We start from the raw sequence: 25,003 nt of genomic DNA, 5'->3' as shown, positions 1-25,003 counted from the left end.
GGTAGATAACCAAACAAGAGTATCGGGTGTTGGTCGCAATCTCAGCACACAGGACTCAAAAATAAAGTGGGAGGTGATTTTAGCCAAACAGTGGCAACAACGCATATAGGTTGCCGTTTAATATTTCATCCCGAGCGCATGGATTGGATTGGCCCAGGGCCTTCCGTACAGTGCTGCTGCTGGTTCCTGCCTGGACGCCTTCCATCCATCCCGCCCACAACAAATTGCGTGTGTTATACTACTACAGATTAGCAAAATAGTGACCATAGAGACTGGATTGTGAACAATTAATCGTGAAAAAAGGCTTCCCCTCTACCATACCGCTGGCAAAGAACAATCCTGAGATGGAGCGATGGAAAGGCAGAGTCGCTCTGGTGACAGGAGCTTCGGTCGGCATCGGTGCGGCTGTTGCTCGGGCTCTTGTCCAGCAAGGCATGAGGGTTGTCGGCTGTGCCCGGAGCGTGGAGAAGATAGAGGTGAGTGAGTCCCACCACCACAAACAACCACCTTTTTCTTTTTAACAACAGACGAGCAGCATTCAGTGTCACTTTGGTAACGAGCTGAATAGCTGCTAACTGCTAACATTAGCTCCTCAACAGCTTTATGGGACTAGTAGTAATTCTAGCTTCACTGTTGCAAACACTTTATTCGCAGATTATTCCCAGATAATATGGCGTACTATAGGGATTTTTTTGGATTAAATTAAAATAGTAAATTACGCATGCCATGAAGTTAAATTAATATTATGTGATAAACATGCACAGTGCTAATGTTAAAGACAAAGTTTACTCGTCTCGTCTGTGGAAAACGGCACGCATCTAAAGAAATGGGACACAAATATTTAAAGTATCCAGAATTATCAAGGGCATATGGACATGCTGTAAACCTGTAACCCAACCTCTAACAGACAGTTTAATTGATGCTCATAGCCTATTTTTCTAGACGAGGTTTCTGCAAATATCTCAATTTATTGTTACATTTTATAAAGCATTCCCTAATTCCCCGAAATACTTTTCACATAATCTGGACTGGAGTTTTCAACTGTCGGTGCAACTGGCACTTTGCAATGCATAGCCTACTTTTGGAATAAAAACACCTCCCAGTCCCAACCTCCAATAATTAATACAATTATACATTATTTTTAATATAACGAATTAATTGAACAGACAATGCGTTGCTTCGTGACAATTCATGCTGAATGAATGATCCATCATGTCTGGCACCAGCACTGACTGAGAGAGCTCTCAGACTCTCTCTCTCTCTCGGCGATTATTTGGCGATAATTATTTTGTCATGACGTCATTTATCTGATCTCCATATGGGCGCGTGATGTCAGACAAAACAGAAACCATTGCTTCGGGTAATCGGGTTGGTTTGTTGCGAATTCAGTGAGCACTTACTATGAGACCTAGCAGATCATGTCTGTCTGTGTGTCTGTCTGTCCCGCTTTTGTGCCCATATATGGAGCTGAGTGATTTGTTTGTGATTGATGCAAGTGTCTGTCCCGATGTTAAGTCACCATGACTCAGCCATAACCATATAAGGAGTCCCCAAAGCAGCTATACGTCCAAAACCCAAATATGTACGAGCTGCGTTCGCTTCCCGCGTTTGCGCGTCATCCTCTGGTATTTCTAATTAAAATATTAAATATCTATCTATTTCAGAATTTCAATTTCTAAAGAAACATGCTATAGATGGTCTCTACTAATTTGCTACTAATTACTAATTTGTCCTACAGTAGGACCTATTGACATGACTGCAAAGTCAAAACTGAAGTGGGAAGTGTAGGCCAACTGTATGCTTTCCTTTTCTATGGATGTTCAGCGCTTCTGATGTGCACAATAGGCAGACTCACTTCACCTCAATATAAGAAGTCTTGTTCATAAGATGGACTAAAATCAAGCATATTAGCACCCGAGCCATGTCTGGCACATGTCCACATCTCAACCACAGGGTCCCTCAAGGGAGTATTTTCTGTCCTTTCTTCGTAGGTTAATGACATTAAAGGACCACGTCACCACTTTTCAACCTATCTTCGTATAATTGGTCCTCACTAATGTTCATGATAAAATACCACAATTTTTAAGATTATTTAGATTTGTATTATCGTGAGAACAATGGCTTCCATTTTTGCATTGCAACATTTCAGGAATAGAAAGCCTGCAGGATCTATTAGCTTGGATTACCCATTGATGATGTCACTGGTGGACAGGTTTCAGAAATGCCCACACACAGCCCTATATGAGACACAGATTGAGTAGAAAAAAAGGTTGCTATTGTTTGTATGTATGTATTAGTAGTAAGGACCAATTTTACGAAGATAGATTGAAATGAAAAGTGGTGAAGTGGTCCTTTAATTTGGCCTGTGATTGTAACCTGTTCCTTATCGATGATAATATTTAGAACAGAATTCCTCCAAATCAGCACCTGATTATCAGACAATAAGTTGTCTCTCTTGTAAAAAGAAGGTTGATAAACTTTGCGTCTAATGCAAAAATAAAGAAGTCCTCTGGGTTCAGAGTAGTATAGGTGACTTTGAAGTTTCAGCCATGAATAAGTTATTTAGGCCTACTTGGGCTGCAGTGCTTAGTATCAAAAATACAATTTAGCTAGAACATCCACTTTTATATACCGTAGATAGAAATGCTCTTGTTGAAATATTGTATTGTACTTCCATTACAGTTTGATTATGCCTGCACATTCTGGTACACTACCATCCCAAAGACCCTTAAAAAGAAGATACAGACCTCACAAAATAAATTAAATAAGAACCTCCACCCCTCTGTGGAGGTTAGAGTCTCATATTAAAATGTGTATGGTCCACAGGATTGTAAACAAGGCGGTACCATATCTTGTCAATTCCTTCTCTAAGGTTAGTGTACAGATAAGGGAGATCCATCCAGACATTGTACCAGATTCAAAAGTTGTATGTGGAATGACTTGTTGAGAGCACTTCAAACATACATAATTTATGTTAATGATAGCATTGTAAAAACATTATTGTTTAGTTTTCCTAATTTACTGTTATATTTAATTAGAGTTTAATAAAGTGGGAACAAAAAAGTATTAAGGTTGATAAACCATTCATTATGCACTTATTGACAGTTTAAGTAAAATCTTTTCATCTACCTCGTCTAAAGTTCCTTTTTACGATTATTAATACATCATTTTTAGGCCCTTCGCATAACTGTTGTTATAACTGGAAGGTGGCATACCTATTTCCTGTCCCTGTTCATTTTCCATATAGCTTCATTTGATTGGCTGATTTAGTTGGTTCATTTGATTGATTGCAGCCGAGTCAATCATGGAGCTATGGGAAAACTAGTCTCGCGTAGCCAGACTACTTTTCCACAATATCTGAATGCAATAGTCTGGAACTACACCTCCCGAATTTCATTTCATTTTCTGCTAACGGCAAGCTATATATGCTTAGCTAATTTATATTTATATTAGGATAGATTTGCGCGAATGTAAAGACAAAACAGAAGTGGGGAGGAGGCTCCACTTCCGCTTTATATTTTACTCATGATAGAACTTCCATTGCTCCAGAATGTATGATGGAACTAAGCATTTGGAAATTGCGAGAGGCAACAGTCTGGCAACGCGAGACTATGGGAAAACTGGAACAGGAAGAAATGGATATGCCAGCATCTGGAAACCAGCAGAGCCTATTACGCACAAGTCTGACAGTTAACAACAGTATGCTTTTTGCATCTACCTGGTCTGAAGTGGCAACAATGCCTTATTAATGTTAAATACTTTATTATGCACGTATTAACAGTTATCTTTGTATTTTGCATCTACCTGGTCTAAAGTGGCAACAAAGCTTTATTAAGGTTATACATTCATTAAAATATGCATTTCCTGGTCCGGTTTATTTCCCCATATCTTAAACTTTGTATGATTGGTTAAGCTACAATCAATCAAACGAGCCAATGAAATCAGCCAATAAAATGAAACTATGGGAAATGAACCGGACAGGAAACATGACACTCTTCAGGCATAACAACACTACAGTTATGCACATAGCCTAGAAAGGATTTATTAACCTTAATTAGGCATTGTTCGCACTTTAGACCAGGTAGATGCAAAAACACTAGCTAAACTGTTAATAAATTAATGATTTATTAACCTTAATAAGCCATTGTTTCCACTAGTCATAATAAATAGGCAAATATTGGATGACCATAGTCAATCTATTGATGCGTGCCTCAACTCATTGCAAGCTTACAGATCAGCTATTTTCAGTGATTAGATTTGGTGTATAAAAAAGGAGTATAAACCACTGGGGTCCCCGGTAAATGAAGTATATAAGAGCTTAAGTGGTTAAAAAGGATGCATATCGGCCCCGGGTGGTTAGCTCAATCGTCTGGGCACCTAGGCTGCCAAGCCACCCGGACGGCATGCCGCGGGTTCGACTCCCGGCGGCCTTTGCCACGTGTCACTCACCATCTCTCTCCCCCTTTCCTGTCTGTCTACTGTTCCCTATCAATAAAGGCATAAAAAAGCCCCATAAAACAAACCTAAAAAAAAGGATGCATATCACTGCCTTAGATGTCCTTGATCTCAGGATGCTCATGTTATACAGAGCCAACATATCACATAATACACAATACATATCATATCCTACTATAAGAACCCATGGAGTGTCACTCAGCGTTTGTGCTCAGTCTCAGCAAAATGAGCTAATATTGCATCACAATCATTTTGACTAGTTTAACACTTTCATATTTCGGATATTCAAAAAGTAGCAGAAATATGAAATATACAGTATAATATAAGCTCACAACGTGCTGTGATGTCACATGGTGTGAGCTTGTAGATATGCTATTTTTGAACAATTTGGAAAAATGTTATAGAGGCTCTGGGGTATGCACGTGACATTATCGTACCCGGAAGTTGTGTGGGAACTCCTACTGAGTGGCAAAAAACGACTTTGGCCCTGACAATCCATACATCCAAACAGAAAAGTCCTATCTGAAAGTTAAACAACGTTAAACTCACTTTGTCATTCACTTTATGCATGCGCATAGTCACCCTCTTGTACTTTTACACAAATCTTCTCTTATGGGGGGGGGGTATTCTCAGAAGGGGGTCTGTGGACAAAATGTATTCCTTGTGACATAAAAAAAGGTTTGAGAACCACTGCTGTTAGAACGTGTTACAAAATGTAGCCTATTGGGGCCTGTTTGTTCAGAAGTTGATTTGAACAATATCTTGGAATATCTTATCTTGGAAAATATCTGTCTGACTTAGCTTTGAATTAGAAAAATGTGTTTTGGCCAGTTTCAACTTTAGCTAATGGTTGTATTCACGACATGTGCATTAAATAGGTTCATTGGAAATACTGACTGAATAAAGTTTTACTGACATTAACACACTCACACCCATAGCTACTTCCTCCCACTCCCCCTTATCTCTCTCTCTCTCTCTCTCTCTCTCTCTCTCTCTCTCTCTCTCTCTCTCTCTCTCTCTCTCTCTCTCTCTCTCTCTCTCCCTCTCACACACGTCACCCCCCCCCACACACACACACACACACACACAGCCCACGTTATATAAGTTGTGCAAACGATTCAGCTCATGTCCATTCATACTCTGATCACATGGCTCTGCCTATCAATAATTAACTGCTCAAGCATGTTTCAGCCCTGTCCTTGCATTGTGTAAGACTCATAACCAGTAGCCACAGCCCTCAAAATAAATATTGTATTACTTGTATTATGCTAAATATTTTAATTATGATTTAACTGACTCTGAGGCAGGGTACATAATGACATGAGCTAAAAAACCACAAGGCTAGCTTTGGCTTGGATAAATGTTTGGCTAAACCAAGGAATACATTCAATTGTGCCGAGTACCAGGCTTTCAACTCCCCCTTTCTGGGATACACTTTAACGCTTGTGTGAGGCCTCAGAAAGTCGTCTGTGTTTTAGCTGGGGACAAAGCCATCATTGTACACTCCCTGCCATGTCCACTGGGCCACTGGCATAGACCAAACTTGGTTGGCATGGTCTTAGTGGGGGTTGCAAGTGTCCATCACTAAGCATTTGTTCTTGATTTCCCTTTGGTGCTTATTTCTTTCCATTGAGACAGTTTAGGAGTTACTTGGATATGTTCTTCGAAGAGAAATATTCGTAGCCATAGTAGGCGAGACAGCTAAAATCAAGACACATACGGTATCTGGTGCCATACGTCTGTCCTTAATGTCAGAACATTTCCTTTTTGCCAGCAGACAGTGAGTTTGTAGTGGTAGCAGACATTGTCTTGGAGGATGTGGAGTAGGCAGTAGAAAAACAATGAGCCGGAGGGAGAGACGTGTGGTCACCAGGGGGATGTTCTGGAATGAAGAAGGGATGGATTCTTCTTAGTAGCAGTCACATAACGTCTCATTAACTCTTGCAAAACCCCCCGAGCCTGTTGTGACATGCATGTGAAGTCAGTACTGACTTATTTATGCTAAAGATGATTGCTAAATGATTTATTACACAGTTTATCTATTGTGGTTATAGAAACATTATTGCCTTCCTTGAAGCATTAACTAGCGTCAACGAGCTGGACACATGCACACACACGCCCGCACGCACTCGCACGCACACGCACACACACACACACACACACACACACACACACACACACACACACCCCCCCCTCTTCAGTAAAGTGACTGGAGTTTAATTTCTCTCCAAAAGCCCTTGAATATGATGGAATATGATTTAGGATCACTGTGATTATCGTAAACTAATATAAGCTCATATTTCAAATCACACACACACACACAGCTTCTCACTTATTTCTCATCATTGACCACAGATATGGACATCCATTCAAAGAATCCAATTTGAATCCTTTCACTGAGAGTTGGTATTCACTCATTTGAAGAACTCAAGTTCCACTTGGGAGACAATACTGTGTTACGTTTATATTATACTACTTGAAGAAGATTTCTTAAAGCTGCATATTGAATTAACATTATTATTAATCCTAACTGGGAAAAGATAACTTTTCCTTTCCTATACAATATATAGGCTACTATCTTAAGAAACAGCGTACTCATTATATTAATGTCATGATATTGTGAGCTGTGTGGCAAACAGTGATTAAATCACAATTGTGCTATGTTTACACATGCTCTGCAGGTATTTAATTTGGTGTGTCAGTTTTCTCCCGAGGTCATCTAATCACCTCGTGGGTTATTCAGTGACCTTTTGACTCAACCATGCAGAACACTTTTCTACTGACTGCAGACTTTCCACATGAGCTGTGTGTGTGTGTGAGCTGACAAACACATGCATCCGTTTGATAATCAGCCATTTTCCCACAGATTTAGCACTCGATAGCATCAGCTTTTCACACATTACACCCTCTCCTGATATATGAAACCTGTCAAAGCAGCATTTATTTCCTTCACAATAGAGTGCTGAAGTCCTGACGTCACTCGCTCATCCCCCGGTTCATGGAAGTCATCTTAAAATCGCCTATAAGAATTGTGGTCCAAACAAAATTGTCGGGGAGCTGGCTCTGTATCGTTTACGACAGTCAGTCAGTCATACCTCCATATTTCATGTAGTCTGGTTCTAGCAACAAGGTGTAACAATAGCGTTTTATCCATATGAGTGAAACGGCCAGGATGATTTGTTTATTTTTCAAACACAGTTCTTATATGAGGCGATCTAAAATCCCCCTATGGGGATTACAATGCAAATAAAAAAGTGTACTGTGTGTGTGTGTGTGTGTGTGTGTGTGTGTGTGTGTGTGTGTGTGTGTGTGTGTGTGTGTGTGTGTGTGTGTGTGTGTGTGTGTGTGTGTGTGTGTGTGTGTGTGTGTGTGTGTGTGTGTGTGTGTGTGTGTGTGTGTGTGTGTGTGTGTGTGTGTGTGTGTGTGTGTGTGCGCGTGCAAGAATTGACTGCATCCCATGTATAGTTTTATCCAGGAAATTGTATTATCATTATTCTCAGTAGTCTGTAAAATTGTCATTTCCATGTTAGTGATGGTGACAGTGTTCAATATTTTGTTCTTCTGTGACCTGCAATCTATTGGTATATTCCCCTATTGGGATTCACAGTAAAGGAATCCTGAGAGATTGCTCTCAAAACATGATGGCATCTGTTACATTTATTATGTGCAGGAATTTCAGTGTCTCATTATCACTTACCCTGTATCACAGCATTAGGCTCATGATAACCACCATTCATGTTGCTGACATCAAATATATATCCTTGATTTTATTTTATCATATGTGTTTATTTTGGAATAACCTGTGTGAATCTTTTCCTGTGCGACAGACTCTGCTGTGCTTGACAAACCTTCAAGGTGTTAGTTTTACTGCCATGGATGGACATGTCTCTTGTTGGCCTCATACTTCCCCATGCCCTCCAAGGACTATTAAATGAGGACAGGAAGAGAAGACCGTACGGTGGACTCCATGTTGCTCCCTGGAAAGAAAGAAACATGCGCAAAGGGCTATATGCAGCCAACACTTCCACGTTCAGCTACTGTGGTCTCAATTGCACGTTTCTTTCTTTCCAGGGAGTAACATGGAGTCCACCGTACGGTCTTCTCTTCCTGTCCTCTTTTAATAGTCCTTGATGCCCTCTGGTCTTGGTTCAATCTTTAAAGATGGAGTGGCCACACCCACCAATTCATTAAGTTTACCTGATTTTCATCATAGCACCACCCACCACCTGAACTTAAGCCTCGCCCACAGCTGTGTGTTGTATGATAATGGGGGAGGGGTTAGGGTTACGATGTCGCAAAAATTGTGTATTTTGGATTGGGCCATTTGACTTATTTCAATATTCTAACCACACCTGGGGGCCTATTAGAGTAATGTTAACTCCATAGACAGAAATAGTACAAATACCACAGCACTCCAATAAAAGCCCACACATGCACTTCAATAAAAGTGCATGTGTCAACCATTTTTCAACCCCCAAAAAACTGCATTCTTTTTAGACTATCTATCTTTGCCCTCGTTTAGTATGCCAGGAGGACCTATGAGTATGCTATAATATAGCACGACCCCACAAAACCCATTCATATAATATTCAATAATAATCATCATCCCTACACAGAAGAGAGAACATTTTAGACACCAAGGAACAAACACCAAACGCATTGCAGTGAAAACAACAGATCCAGTAACCTCCTCATTGACCAATGCATGTCTTTTGTGAGTCTCTGATTATCTATCAGACACACTAACATTCAGGCTACATTTGAGATGGCGCCACTTCTCTGAAGTAAAGTAAAAAATGCAATCCACGTGAGGTACATATGTATAATAATACAAGATTTTTGGTCATCAAATTATAGAATCTCCATGAATTCAAGGCTGCATGGGCTGTGTAATACGTCATATTTTGGGTGAACTACTCTTTTAAGAGCAGATCCATCAATGGCAAGTATAACCCACTTGTTGCAATAGAATAGTTAAATCTATTTATGACGTAAGTGTTTTTCTAACTTGTCCCGAGAGATGGCTGGATCTGTCGTCTGTTCAATCTTTGGTGCGTGCCACTGTGTCATTCATTCTCACGTGTCGAGCGAGCGTGCGTGTGCGGCTGTGCGCGCATGCACGTGCTTGCGCAGTGAGGATTTATGCAAGGGGGGAGCAGATGCAAGGGGGGAGAACTCCCACTACGGGACTCGGGCAATCAGATGGATTGCAGAGAAGAAATAATGTAAACCTACTATACAGCATACTTGTGTAGAACTGAATAGAGATGAGTCGCGAGTTCAACAAGTTCAAGTTCATAGGGCAGGGAGGTGGGTGGTAGTGGAGAGAAAATGTGCATGGGATTGTCTCGCTAACAAGAGACAAATTGGACTTCACTGGATGTTTGTTTGATATCGGAAACATTTTAGACCCACAATAGCCAGTGCATGCCGAGTAGTAAATGGCCTCTTTTGAAAGCCTCTTTAGCAGTGGTGGGGAAAGTAAATGTATAAATACTGCAATATAGAAATACTTTGTTACAAGTAAAAGTCAGAATTAAAAATGTACTTGAGTAAAAGTACAAAAGTGTTGGCTTCAAAATGTACTTAAAGATCCTAAAAGTACTCATTATGTAGAATGTGTCACGATATCAGTCTGTTGCACACTTTTATTATGTAGTGTTGCCCTAGTGTTTCCTGTTCTGCCTAGTTGTGTTTGCCTGTCTTGTCTCACCTCCCTGTGATTACTAGTTTTCTCCACCTGTGTCCTGTTAGTCTCCCAGCCAATCCCAGTGTTGATTGTTTGTTCTGTTCACCTGTGTATTGTGATCCCTGTGTCTACTTAAACCCTCAGTCCCTTGTGTTCCCTGCTTGATTATAGTTTATGTTATGGTGTTCTGTCCAGTGTTTTCAGTATAATAAATACCTTGCATATGATCTGCTCTACTCCTGCCTGTCTGTTCTACATTTGGGTTCCACATCTTGAGTCGCGCCGTGACAGTATGTCTCATTTCAAGTTTTCAAATGTATTAACAAAATCTTTTGAAAATAGCAGATGTACAGGCTCACAATGTGTCACATCACGACACATTGTGAACTTGTAGATTGGCTATTTTCAAATGGCTGAAATGTATAGAGCTGAAGTGGTTAATGTATGTTGTTTTGGAATAAAAATCTAAATTACTCAAGTAAAGTACAAATACCTCAATTAACTGTATTAATTGATTGCCTGAGTCCCATGGTGGGAGTACTGCTCTGGTTTTGGTGAATATTAAGTAGTTCCGGTCATTTTGTGGGGGGCACAGGGGCCCACGCATTAAAAGTAAATGAATCCACAAAACTAACTAACTAATACTCATTTCTATTGTTGACCCATTTCTAAAATATTAGTGTAACTTTCGTTCATTTTTGACACCTCTATCACACAGATATCATGCCCAAAATAGTTCCATGTGATAGAGGGGTCAAAGTTGAACGAAAGTTTCGCTAATATTTTATAAATGGGTCAACAATACCAAATTAATTTACTTTTACTGCGTGGCCCCAGTGCCCCCCACAAAATGACCGGAACTACTTAATATTGATCAAAACCAGAGCAGAACTCCCACCACGGGACTCGAGCAATCAATTAATACAGTTGCAACCACTATATTAATTAAAGTATTTCATACAGCTTTAAAACTTCAGAACTATCTACTATAAGAACTACTATAAGTGCAGTACTTAAGTAAATATACTTAGTCACTCCACCACTGCTCTTTAGTCGTAACGTCTTTATTTATTTTTATATACAACTCATTTTTCACCCAGTGTCAATTATCTAATGTAATCCTGGGCTCTGCGCTCCCTCTGCCAACCTGGGGAGAGCAACGGACTGACCTCATGCTTCCTTCAATACATGAGGAGTCCAAGCTGCTTCTTTTTACCTGACAGGGGGAGTTTCCCCGGCCGGACGTAGCGAGTGGAAGGAACACGTTATTCGGACCAGTTCCTTTCCCCTTCATCAGGCGCCCCGGCTGGCCATGGGGAGGTAGTTTAGAGACCAGGATTACTGCATGTTTTTTGTGAGGGTACCTACCCTGGGGCAGTGTTGAGAAAATGAGAAATGAAATGAGAATCTGCTTACAAGCACGGATAAACTTGAAACATGACTGTCAATGTGAACCATGGCTAGGATAAACTGCAGATATTTCGGACCAAACTCGCCTTCTGGCAGCAGGCTGTGGGCAAGGGAAACTGGGCAAGCTTGACATGTTTCCGTGCAGCAAGTAGCAACACTGGATACCCATGCAATCGTGATTTGTGTGGGGTCAAACTCAAACAATTAAGTGCTCAAGTTTAAGACCATTGTTTTGTGGCCAAAGATTTTAGTTTTTGTCTTTTTAGTTTTTACTCAAAGGTGAAATCAGACTCCTCCATATTTTAGTCACCTGGAATGTTTTAGTGTTAGTCTAGTTTAAGTCGACTAAATATCATGAGATTTTAGTCGATTAAATCTACAGTTGATTTAGTTGACTAAAATGTAATTTGGCGGGCCTTGATGGTGTCGTAATGACTGATTTTACACTTTCACAATCTCTTGTCCACTAGTCCCTTCCTAACATTTTAGTCTAGTTTTTATTTGTTGACAAAATTATCAATATATTTAGTCTTAGTTTTAGTCATCATTGCGACCAAAGGTCGCAGTTAACTATGGAATCGTGCATTTCCCGTCGGACACCAGTGTGTGTTGGTCGGGTACCATATGGTGCCCAGGTCTCATGACATCATCAGGGATGGAGATGTGGAGACCCTGATGTCATAGTAAATGCAACCTGCTGTCGCAGTTAAGCCCATGGAGATCCCTGATGTCATCAATATTGGCCAGCAACTCTACATCTGACCTCAAAACTCAAACCCTTAGATCTCCATATACGTATATGTCAGAACCTGTTATGACATTCCATAAGTTGATCCTTCCCCATCCATCCTTCCTCTTCGATGTCTCCCTTTTGACTTATACCTGCTGTCCGTTCAAATTTCAAACTCTAGACGCTAGACCAAAGTTATTAGTGCAGCCACGCCCGGCAGGTGGCTGCGACTAGAGTTCTCAACAGGCCCGAAAATGATCACTCTGTACACTCAAGACATGCTCATTATATGGCTAGGTCAGAATTCATTCCATCTTGATCTCACCCCCCATGCCAAAGCGCCAGCACTCGCCCAGCAGTCTGCCGTCAACGAGGCGGAAATGTGCACGAGAAGCGCTTCTCGCCCTCAGGCGTCTTACTGGTAGCTTTCATATAGTTTCCATTTGGTTTCCGTCAGTGAAAAAAGGTAGTAGATGGACATGTTTTGTCATAATATTAGTCGACGAAATCAACACTGGCTTGGATGAACCCACCTATCACATGAGGCAGAGGAGGAGACATGTGGTACATGCTGGTTTATGAGAAAGAATTACCTGCAGTTCTTTTTTGCCAGTAGTAGTCATCATGTTACCAGCAACAAACATTCTATTTAGGTCCTCTTCATATGATGCCCTGCATGAATGTGTGAAAGAAAGACAGTTCCTATCCGGAGTAAATACTCTTCACGTGAGAGAGCGGGGGGGGGGGGGAGGAGGATGTCATCTGGCAGCAGATTCTTTATTTATAGTAAACCACTGCACTCGCTTTCTTTTTCTCTATCTGGATTAGTTTGGGAAAATAAAATCCTGCCACACTGGTTGGTCCTGGTCTGTTACACAACACCCGGCGCCCTGCCCTGCCTTTATTGTACCAGGATTCTAATAGGATTTGTCGTGTTTGTGCCAGAGAATCCAGACAAACATCAGTCGGCATGTGCTTGCCATCAGACATCTTTCTAATTTGACACATTCCCATGCACATGTACCGTCTCTCTGCTATCTGTGCCCTTTCTTTGTTATTTTGATGTTTTTATATTGACAACATACAGAAGCTGTGTTTAGTGTTTAAGAAATGGGCTATTCAAATACATTTAAACTACTACTTGCAGTACATTCTGTATAATTATGCCTGGTAAAGTACTAATACTCGTCCTTTAATTTGAAATATAAGTTACCTTGTTAAACATAACTGACTTGGGACTGACTCTTATTTAGCCTAGTACTGCAGTTGCTAACCATGTGTATTGTTTCTGTTATCTCCAGCCCAGGTCTTGATTAACTTGCCTGGAAATGCCATAAATCCTCGTTCCTTAAGTCAACCTTTAGACCTTTTTAGTGACAGTCTCTCTCACTGTGTGAAGAAGAGGCAATCACGCAGCCAGTCATCCCTTCTCCTGTTGTAAACGTTTTATAGAGTCAACAGTCATCCTTGACCCTATGTTTGTGCTCAGGGTAGGTATCTCTTATACATGGTAGATCATGCATCTTCTTGACTAGTAATGTAGATCTTTCCTGTTTGTCTCAGTGTTTTGTTCTCTCGATCTGTGCAGTACATGTGCACACTCCCTTTTCTCCCCTCCCTCCGTTTACACATGCTTCGTTTTGTGCAATCACTCGTCGTAATGAGGATGAAAATGCATTACGACAGGCCAAATGGCTGAATCCTTAAATAGATTATCCTCCTACACGGAGCCCCGTTCAGCCTATCCACGCAGCGCATCAGCGACGCATAGTTCTCTCATCGAATGAGTGGAGGCACACTGACCCACAGTAGAATATGTTTGTCTGAGGCACCGATACCAGTCAACCTGAGACAAATCTAATTTCAGAGCTCTTACTGCTTGCAGCTGGAGCCCTGTGCTATTGATCTCTGTCAACAGAAGCAGACTCTTGAAAACTGTCATGTTTTGTGTTCAATCCATGTATTGCAAGTGGATGAATTATAGATGAAAGGGAGGAAGGAGCGGCGATGTCTCGTGCTATGTTATGTTGCGTGTTGACCTTACATAACAAACCCCTGCAGGCCGGAGTTTCGGAGAGAAGCATGAATGTGAATGTTGTTGGCCTGCCTGCGTGCATCTGCCTGCCGAGTGCATGTGGTGTTTGTGTCCTTGCTTGCCTGCACATGCATATGTCTCAATGTTGACTTTATGAACAGCCATGATGAATAAAACGAATGGCATTTCCAGACATCCACCACAACTCTGACTGACAGACAGCGCCTGGCTTCCAAGCACCCGTCCCATACCCGCCCACCCTCCCATAAACCCAGCTGACCATACAGGACCAGGTTTAGAGGCATACTGTGTACCTGTGTGCACCTGCAGCATTCCTTTTAGAGCAGTGGTTTTCATCCAGTGGTCCGGGGACCACCAGTGGTCCTTGAGGAGGAGATAAATGATGGAGAGTTGGTAACCAAATGGACGCTTATAGATCTTTGACTCTTGAGATTGAAACCAAATGGTACCTTACAGGTCCGTTTGGTTTCTCAAGAGAATGTAATTCTCTCAATAGTTAAATTATTGTTAAACATCTGCATTACTAAATTAGAGAATGTAGAAGAATTGTTATCTCGCCTATGGAGAGCAATTCAGTATGGAATTGTGCAACTTATGCAACGAAAACAAAATATTCTTTAGTTTTGTGTCTGAGAGGCTAAATCTCATCAAATGGTGGTCCGTGGCTCAAATGCAGAATAATGGTCTGTGATATGAAAAAGGTTGAAAAACACTGTTTTAGAGTGTTAGGTTAACACTGTAATGACCAGGATGTCGGCAGTGGCGTTACGAAAACTTTAGTTGTCGTCGTCAGTTTATCAAAACATTTAAAGGACCACTTCACCACTTTTCAACCTATCTTCATATAATTGGTCCTCACTAATGTTCATGATAAAATGCCACATTTATTTTCTACTCTGTCTCTGTGTCTCATAGGAAGGCTGTGGGCAGTTCAGAAACCCGTCCACCAGTGACATCATCGATGGGGATTCCAAGCTAATAGAAACGGCAGGCTTTCTGAAAAAGCCTGCAGGTCGCATTGCAACCTTTCAGGTTGCAATGCGAAAATGGAAGCCAACTTTCTTTTGTTTTGTTTTTTAATCTTGTTTAAAAATAAATCTGCCTAACGATGATGTGGACGGGTTTCTGAACTGTTCACACCCCTCCTATGAGACACAGGAGTAGATAAAAGTTGTGGTATTTTATCATGAACATTAGTGAGGAGTCGCACCAATAATATGAAGAGAGGTTGAAAAGTGGTGAAGTGGTCCTTTAACCCATTCTGTATGGGAACCCCTTTTGGTGTTTTAACTATTGAAAAATAGCAGATCTACAAGCTCAGCACGCCACCAAGTGGCGCGCTACAAGCTTGTAGGTCTGTTATTTAAGTCAGAAGACTTTTTTTATTTATTTCGACGTCAGACCTAAATGGGTTAAAAAAGGGCACCATGATTTATAAAATGTGTTCTGTGATGGATGCTATAATGGATTTCATACAGACATACAGCAAGCCTTTAGTTGGAGGGCATTACCGTTAATGTGTATCGGCAGCACAATTGATTGGTTCGCAACTTTGACACAGTAGCAGAATTAGCACAACTGGCAGTACAGGACTGTGTGGGCCTAATACAATGGGAGAATTCACCACAAGAACACTGGATTGGATTTTAATGTGCCCATATCCTGGAAGAGGGACACGCTATCCTCTAATATTTATTATTAGATACAGTACGGCTAGCCTGTCATTGGCCAAACCTTCAGGCACACTGTCAGCAGAATATTGACTGACACACCCACATCAGTAATGCCACTGTGTTGATGGGATATTTAAATTTGCCTGTGTGAAACTGGGAAATACAAAAAAATAATAACAAAAATGAGAGAACGAAAGAAAAAATGAAATTCAACCCTCCAATTCATAATTTATGATTCTTTCCTTTTTAAACACTTTCTTAAGCTGAAACACTGTTGTACAACTCTTCAACTCCTGGCTTTGTGAATTCCATAACTTTATACGTGTAACAGAAGTGCACAATTGTTTTAGTGTTGTCCGAGTGAACAGATGTTTAAAATATCTTCTTCTATGGTCCTCATGCTCTGAGCTAAACTCAAATATCTTCTGTAACTGTTTTGGTAACAATCTGTTTTTCGCTCTGTACACAACCAATAATGTTTGTAGTTCAACCAAATCCATGATTTTCAGCAAGCCTGATAACATTAAAAGCCTGTTAGTATGTGCTCTGAAATCCTCTTGAAAAAAACGCTCTTTTTTTGTAACATAATCAAACGTCTTATATGAGTTGTAAAACCAGCATACAATACAACATTCACTAGGAAAGACCAAACATCAGACATAGGAACGCTTTAAGATGGTTTATTGAATAAACGTGGAGTATGGTCATTGTGGTCACAACGCCGAGGCGTGAAGTATAAATGCGGGGTATGGTCGTCTATGGGTGCGTGGCATGCGCAGCATGGGACGCGCAGCATAAATGGCCATGGCATGAAATACATGATGAAGCCAGCATGCGCCGCATGCGCAGCATGGATTGCACATCATAAACAGCCAAGGCTTAAAATACATGGTGAAGCCAGCATGGTCGCCTATGGACGCGTCACATGCGAGGCATGGGACGCGTGGTGTAGACGGCCAGGGCATGAAATACATGGTGGGACCAGAGGTTCGAGTGGGCGGACCCAGATACTTTGGCTTAGGGGTCGAGGAGTTGGAGTTCAGGTTGGGCAGGGTTGCCAAGCTGAGAGAAGATGCTGGTGATGGTGATGCTATCTATACTAACGTGAGAAAATAATGTGCGATTATATCTCATGTAACGTATGTGTGTGCTGTGTTTACTGGAAACTAGCACACTGGCATTTTTGACACTTGAGTTTAAGTACCCACGGTTATGGGCGAGGTAGGAGTGGCCAGGTTAGTAGGAGGTGGGTGAGTGGTTGGCATGGTTGGCAAGGGTGGAGTTTGGTTGGCAAGGGTGGAGATGGCAGGCAGGTAGGTTGTCTTCTGCTTGGTCAAACCTCCCGAACCTTAGTTGTTCCAACTCCATTCCTCAATACATCGTATCCAACTCGTATATGGTGTCGTCTGCGAACAAAACAAACTGCATTATTATTATTATCTTTGACAATAATCATTTACATATCTTTGATTCTTTGATTCTTTGATCTTTGATTGTGTGTGTGTGTGTGTGTGTGTGTGTGTGTGTGTGTGTGTGTGTGTGTGTGTGTGTGTGTGTGTGTACACACAAAACTGAGGTGACCTGACTACTACAGACAAATGTTGAGAAATTGGAGGGAGAAGTCGGGTGTAAAGGTGTTAAAAAATAGCTGTGTAAAAAGTAGCTGTGTTCACGTTGCAATGAGTTCACAACATCGCACAGACTGTCGCCTGTCGGCTGTTCTCTCGCTCTCTCTCTCTCGTGTTAATTTAGATTTAGGCAAGTGGATACTGGATATGATAGATAGACATATAAATTATATGACGATGTATTGCATTCTACCTAACCCATTGCACCGAATGAAACACATGGTATTATTTGGCATCTGTGTAGCAGTTTTATTTTATGCATGGTTGTGGGTTTGGATTGCATCCCATTTGTGACATTGCTGCATGAGTGGCCATCATGGGAGTAGCTGGTGCCCACAGCCATACAAAGGCTAACCACTGATCCTATGCTTCCTGTCAATGCAGTGGCCTGAAGGACAGTGTCTGTTGAAGTATACATATAAATGTGTTTTTAATGTCGAGGTATTTTGACAGCTTAGCACTGGTAATGCCATATCTTTGGGTAATCCCTGTGAAACAGTTTACGAGACATTGATTCACACAACACTACACTGATTCCAATCATGTTGGCAATGATTTAATTGAAGCCATAACAGTTTATATTACTGGATGGGCGGATCACGGGCGTAGGCGGCGCTTCCGCATGCTCTGCATGCTCCACATAGACCGTGCTATGACCTGGCCAACTGGCTGACTTCTCCCTTCTGGCTACAAAACTAGTATGGAATGGAAAGAATCCCATTGCAGTCAGAACTGTGTGCAGACTCACTCCCAATCTTCCACCGTAGTCTGAAAACCCACCTCTTCAGACTCCATTTTAGCCTGTAGCACTTGCAGCCTCGATGTATTACCATGTGTTGTTCTTGCTTACTGTGTAAAAGAAAAGGAAGTCCGAACAAACAGCTCTGCTATACAGTGTTTTTAGCTTATTTAAAACACTGACATAATTGTGACGACGTTTCGGCCATGACTGGCCTCCATCAGGTGACAGGAATCAAGTAACAATCTCCTTTTTAATCTGTTGTGGGGTTGTTCTTGCTTACTGTAAATCGCTCTGGATTAAGAGCGTCTGCTAAATGCCTAAATTGTAAATTGAACTGTGCACAATGTGTGTGCTCACTGCTCACAACTTGTTAGCGAGCCAGCGGCTCAGTTGTATATATAGATGAGCTAGTCTACAGCCACGCGCCCACCATCATCATTTACAGTATATCACAGATCATCTGATCGATGGGCATGTTATGTTGCATCAATCCCTTGGTCATGCACAGCCAGCTGACCTGTTTGGAGTTTGCTCAGTTCTCAGCCACATAATGCAAACTCTTTCTGTGACCCTACAGTATGCACTATACAGTATATGAGAAAGGTTTGTTTTTAAACCACAACTTGCTCTATGTTTTGTAATGTAGAGCTTTTCAGATTTTCCCTCTTTACCCCCATATTTATTTTATGGGTGCATGGCCTCTTAGCTTTCTCTGGGCATCAAACATATGGTGTTATTTAGCGTGGTGCATTAATTTCTCTGCTCCAAGTTAATCTGTCCCAGCCTTTTTAAGTTGTCAAATCTGCTTTCAGTCTGGAATATCTCACTACTGTTTGGCTGCTTGTGCTGTATCAAACAGTCTAGAATGCAGATTTACATGCAATTTCTTTTGATGATTATGTATTTCTTTTTGTGTTATTTTTATTCTACAGTATGTTGATAAATTAAATACATTATAGGACCACAATGGGAACCCAGGACATTTTGGGGTTATTCCTTTTTTGTACCTCACGCCGTTTACATTTACATTTCAGTATTCGATCAATCAAATTCAATTCCCTTTACTGTCGTGGTAGGTGCAACAAAATAAAATGTATATGTTTTGACAGTCTCATCTCTTGGAATGATTTCAGAAGCTGGCAGCAGAGTGTCAGAGTGCAGGCTACAGTGGCACACTGATCCCCTACAAGTGCGACCTGTCCAATGAGGAGGAGATCCTGTCGATGTTCTCGGCTATTAAGACGTTGCACCAGGGTGTGGATGTGTGCATCAACAATGCTGGCCTGGCACACAACGAGCCTTTGCTCAGTGGCAAGACGGAAGGCTGGAGGAACATGATTGATGTGAGTGAGCAACACTCAACACGATAACCATTTAAAAAACGGTACACAGGCAGGGCATTCCTCCGTGATCTGTTATTTCCTGATAGCATACCGCACTGCTCTCAATAACAGACCAGCATTCTGCCTCTGTTTATGTTGGTGTGGAAGCGAAGTGAAAGCATGTGGAAGCTAATAAATGTTTTCATAAGCTTTGGCTTTGCGTCAATCAAAATCATGTCAGGATTTATTTTTCCAATAATGAGCACCTCACAACAACTGTACTTTATCCCTTTAAGTTTGCATCGTGGTATCATGCCATGATTCCTAGAATCAAACAACTTATGATTCCTAGAATCATGAAGTTAAGCATGTGTTAAGACTGAAAGCAGCTCACATGTATGTGCATACACTCCTCTCACAGAAGCTACATCAATGGTCCTCATGGCACAGGACAGAGGCTCACTATTTTCTTAGTTGGGGCTTTTACTTTGGGACGGTTTGACTTTATTCATTGAGAATTTGTCAGTCCAGTATTTCTAACTCCTGTCCATCTGTTGTCATGGCAGCACTTGTGAATGTGTACGGCTGTGTATTTTTAGCCTGTGTAATCTGTGCACTGACTGCCCTTGTTTAGACACACAACCCCCTGCCTTACCTCCACTTTGGCTTTAACCTGCGATCTCTCAGTGTCACTACGGAAACAGCTTAGAAGCCGTAAGCTGTGTATAATAGGAATAGCCAATCTGAGAACCCATCGGCAAATAAAGGAAAAACAGCGCCCTCTTTTCCTGACAGAGTCAATAGTGAGAGAGAGAGAGAGAGACTAAGGAATAGCAGGTTCAGATGCACTGACCGAGTGACCTTGTCAAATTCAGTCAGTCTCTAATTCGTACAAGTGACTTTGCAATAAATAAGAAACCATTAAAAAGATATGGTATAGTTTCACTTTCAAAACACTAATTCATTAAAAACAACAGTATGTAAACCTTTATGTATTTTTTATTGCTTGACACACCTACACATTTTTGCCAGGTGCTTGAAAAGACAAACGTGCCTGCAATTTGTTTGTATACATCATAATTCGAGTTAATGTCCTGGAATTGCTGAACATCAATGCTGTTCTATTTTTACTGTAATTCCCCTACAGGTGAATGTCTTAGCCTTGTCTATTTGTACACGTGAGGCCTACAAATCAATGAAGGAGAGGAATGTGGATGATGGCCACGTCATCAATATTAACAGGTGCGTTATGCAGCATGATGTCGCTCCGAACCCAAGATACAAATGTATATTATTAACAATTGGGAAAAGCGGTTTTCTTTTAATCCTGCAACCATTTTGCATGGTTTAGGGCTTTCTCTCTTGTTTTCTTTCTTTACAGATTACCACATGTCTCCTCACCATTTGTCCATTTATCCTCTTGTAGCATGGGTGGGCATAGAATGGTACCAAGTGCCGATGAGCACTTCTACTGTGCCACTAAGTATGCTGTGACTGCGTTGACAGAGGGGCTAAGGCAAGAACTCCGGGAAGCCAAGACACACATCAGAGCCACGGTAACTATTCACAGCCATTCTATGCGGGAGGCCATTAGCTATCAATAGCACAGTCTGCAGCCTTCCGAGAATCCGAAACTCAAGCAGCATTGTGAACAAAAACAAAGGGGTGGCGCAATTTCACACTACTCCTCTGAAACCTGCACGTTCATGCGTCTCTTCTTGCCTGCTCTCTCTCTCTCTCTCTCCCTCTCTCTGTCTTACATACACAGAGACACACACACTTGGCATTAAACCAGCTCTCTCACACTCTCTCTCTCTGACATATACACACAAACAGAGAGCTCTACCCAGTACCCGCCCCCTGCGCTGTTATCGACAGGCAACACTCACTGATTGTGCTTGAGTCAGGTGAACGACTCACTCAGACGCCTTAATACCACCCAATGGCTGTGTACACACCAAACATCATCAACTGATTTCGGTTTATTGCCGGCCCGCCTTAGTCTGTAGAGGCCTTAGCCTGGCCCAGCCAGCGTGCTTTCTGGTCTAGAGCGGTGGGTAGCACATGGAACAAGTGCTGTATAATATTGGTTCACCGATCTGAGCCCCCGCCCCTCCCCTCCCCTCCCTGGTAGAAAACAGCGGAGAAAACTGACGTCGCCATATTTCGAGCGACGCCCCTCTGCACTGTACACACTGTTCACTCCCACTCTTAGACCAGGAAATGTGTCTCGTTCCCTCAGGCTTTCATTTTTTGAGCCGAATGCGAACGAAAATAAAAGCCTGGGTACTGAGTTGACTCCCGAGGCTATAGAGGCCTTAAGTCTCACAAAAAAGGTGGGATTGTCTCTATTCTATTGTGTGATTGGTTACATGTAAACACAGGTTAATGCATTTGTTCTGTTGTAGTGTATATCACCTGGAATAGTGGACACGGAGTTTGCTTTCCGGCACCACAACAGCGACCCAGAGAAAGCAGCTGCAGTGTACGCTAGCATAAAAGTAAGTCAGCGTGCGCTTCTTTGACTTGGTGTCAGAGGTAGTGAGTTAACTTTATGAAAATGCTCATTTACGATTATTTATTGTAATTATTAATGTTATTATTATTATTGTTGCTTCCTCCCACCATAGTGTTTGAAAGCAGAAGACGTAGCGAGTGCAGTCACATATGTCCTCAGTGCCCCTCCACATGTCCAGGTACTTTAGTTTTAGTCATAGTCTTTTGAATAGTTTTCATTTAGTTCTAGTCACCTAGAATGCGTTAGTGTTAGTCTAGCTTTAGTCGACTAAATATCATACGATTTTAGTCGACTAAATCTACAGTTGATTTGGTCGACTAAAATGTATTTTGGCGGGCCGTCATAATGACACTTTTTACACTTGCTGAAAATAGCCGATCCTGCTTTTAAGTAGATAGAAAGTAGATTGCTATTTTCAGCATGCAACCACATGTAAAATAACTTGTCTTTTACTTATACTGGATCTCTTGTCCACTAGTCCCTTCCTAACATTTTAATCTAGTTTTTATTTGCCAATATATAAATAATCCTCGTTATAGTCATCATGGCTTATTAGTTTTCATGTAGTTTCCATGTAGCTTTCATCAGTGAAAAAAAAAAGATTCGTCTTAGCATTTGTTGACAAAATCAACACTGCTTGTTTGTTCACAACCTTTTTTCTATGCTCACACTATCAGATCGGTGATGTGCAGATGAGGCCGGTGGAACAGGTTTCCTAGTAGCGACACTGCAGGAAAGCAGTTGAAGTATAGCAGGCAAGACGGTATAAACCACAGTGACTCCGTGGCGACCTCAGCTGGGCGGTGAGGGCAAAAAAAAAACACAACAAATCCACTACAGTTCTTCTGCCGCTTGTTGTTGGGTTGGACGTGGTCGAGGAGAGGCGGAGCCGTGCAAAAAGCCTGTCATGAGGAAGGCTGTTGTAAATGCTCCTAAAACCGCACCCAATTACTACTGAATGCTGCAACCTGGACTTTGATGTATTGATCAGCCTTGTCGGAAAAATAAATAAATACAAAAATGCATAGCCAGTGGCAAACTAAAAAAAGTTTAATTTATACTTAAGTCAAACAACTCTCGTATATGACGAAAACAACTTCTTGTCATTTGGAAATGTATAAGTCGGTTGGAAAATGTATAAATTAGCCTTCGGAGTAATGGAGATGGCCGCAGCTGTCAAATTGCATGACCGTCACTTCAGAGGGAAGTGTATGCCATTGATTGCACATGACGCTTTGTTTCGTCTCATTAATTGTTTTTGTAGGTCATATTACATATCTTTTTAAAAGTAATTGTTATGATTATAATGACAATTATTGCTTTTTTTTAATGAATATTTTATCATAATATTATGTAGATAGTGGATTCACACTTACAACCCTAACAATAGACTCTACTATACTGTATGCTTACCTACCTAACCATGTGTGTCGTGTCTAGGGATGCTCCGATCAGGGTTTTTGGGACCAATCCCGATCACCGTTTGTTTTTCTCATGATCGGCCGATACCGATCTTGTGCGTAAGGGGAAAATTTGAATATTTCCAAAATTATTCATATATGTCAAACCCACGTCAAAACTGTTCCTGTGTGTGTGTGGGGAAGGAGGGGAGAATGTTTAGGCCTGTCACAATAATGCAAAATGATATTATACTATATACTGTATCTGATTGACTTTTATACCACTTAAATGGTGCAAAAGATCGATTTCTCCAGATAGGGTAAATTGCCGATCAAGTCATTTGGAGTGAATATCGGCCGATCACCGATCGGTGGCCGATTGATCGGAGCATCTCTAGTCGTGTCCATTTTACCAGCTACAGTACAATGTGGTTAAATATGGGTACTACTGGGTATGGCTGTGCCTGGTTCACAACTCCAAACGCATGTAAGGGATCAATGAAACTATACGTGCACGTTACAGCATGTCGACAGGTTTATTTTGCCACTGCACTGATTTTCCCATGTAATGTGAGATATGCCTGTCACATTTGGAGTGAATATCGGCCGATCACCGATCGGTGGCCGATTGATCGGAGCATCTCTAGTCGTGTCCATTTTACCAGCTACAGTACAATGTGGTTAAATATGGGTACTACTGGGTATGGCTGTGCCTGGTTCACAACTCCAAACGCATGTAAGGGATCAATGAAACTATACGTGCACGTTACAGCATGTCGACAGGTTTATTTTGCCACTGCACTGATTTTCCCATGTAATGTGAGATATGCAGATATCTTGCATCTCTTTGGCTTCATTTGGAGGGATACAGGATAAAGCCTCATTTATGCTTTGTCATACGATGGAGTATAAGTTAAGCATGAAAAGGAAACATTGGTATTGTGTAGTGGAATTGACTAACTCGGGTGCACATATATACATATGTTCTCCAAATGTGTACTTAAACATTAGCTTTCTCTCAATAAACAAATAAACTTTATTTCCAAAGATGAATCGCTAGTACTGTATGTGTTCTACTATTTAGCTTTTAGTTATTCACAGACAGATTTTCTTATATATACAGTATATATTTTACCATAATCTGGCAATACACTGGATACACCCTGGTCTTTTCAACTTTAAAAATATATATTATTAATATCATTGTAACCATCATAACATGATAGCATGCCATGATGGTAGTGTGACCAATGTTCCCCTATAAAGAAACCTGTTTAATGAATTGCATAAAATGCATTTGACCTACTGTAATAAACCAGTCGGTTAAGAATTGAGCTTAAGTCATGTATAAAAGTTAGTTGGAACTACAGTACAATGACT

At 41.2% G+C, this 25,003-nt stretch overlaps 1 protein-coding gene across 2 annotated transcripts; it reads left to right on the top strand.

Moving 5' to 3' along the window:
- The first annotated feature begins 141 nt into the window (after positions 1–141).
- Positions 142–24,670, top strand: dhrs11a (dehydrogenase/reductase 11a). 2 transcript variants are annotated; one of them, XM_080779457.1, is made up of 7 exons: positions 142–476; positions 19,520–19,726; positions 20,853–20,947; positions 21,132–21,261; positions 22,114–22,206; positions 22,336–22,401; positions 22,901–24,670. In XM_080779457.1, the coding sequence occupies exons 1-7, from the start codon at positions 345–347 to the stop codon at positions 22,940–22,942; spliced, it is 765 nt and encodes a 254-aa protein (XP_080635583.1). In that variant the 5' UTR covers positions 142–344; the 3' UTR covers positions 22,943–24,670. The 2 variants fall into 2 exon arrangements, with proteins under 2 accessions (XP_080635583.1, XP_080635582.1); XM_080779456.1 differs by having other exon boundaries at positions 144–476; positions 19,517–19,726.
- The last annotated feature ends 333 nt before the right edge of the window (positions 24,671–25,003 follow it).

This window comes from Protomyctophum bolini (assembly GCF_963924005.1).
Source record: "Protomyctophum bolini genome assembly, chromosome: 13".
Taxonomy (NCBI): domain Eukaryota; kingdom Metazoa; phylum Chordata; class Actinopteri; order Myctophiformes; family Myctophidae; genus Protomyctophum; species Protomyctophum bolini.
This window is presented reverse-complemented; position numbering and strand designations above follow the sequence as displayed.

What these genes read in the sequence shown, in the direction of transcription:
- dhrs11a (XM_080779456.1), top strand. Translation starts at nt 345, where the DNA reads ATGGAGCGATGGAAAGGCAGAGTCGCTCTGGTGACAGGAGCTTCGGTC. An exon ending in GGAGCGTGGAGAAGATAGAG is followed by an intron (nt 477 to 19,516) that starts GTGAGTGAGTCC and finishes GAATGATTTCAG; the next exon opens with AAGCTGGCAGCAGAGTGTCA. An exon ending in GTGCCCCTCCACATGTCCAG is followed by an intron (nt 22,402 to 22,900) that starts GTACTTTAGTTT and finishes TCACACTATCAG; the next exon opens with ATCGGTGATGTGCAGATGAG.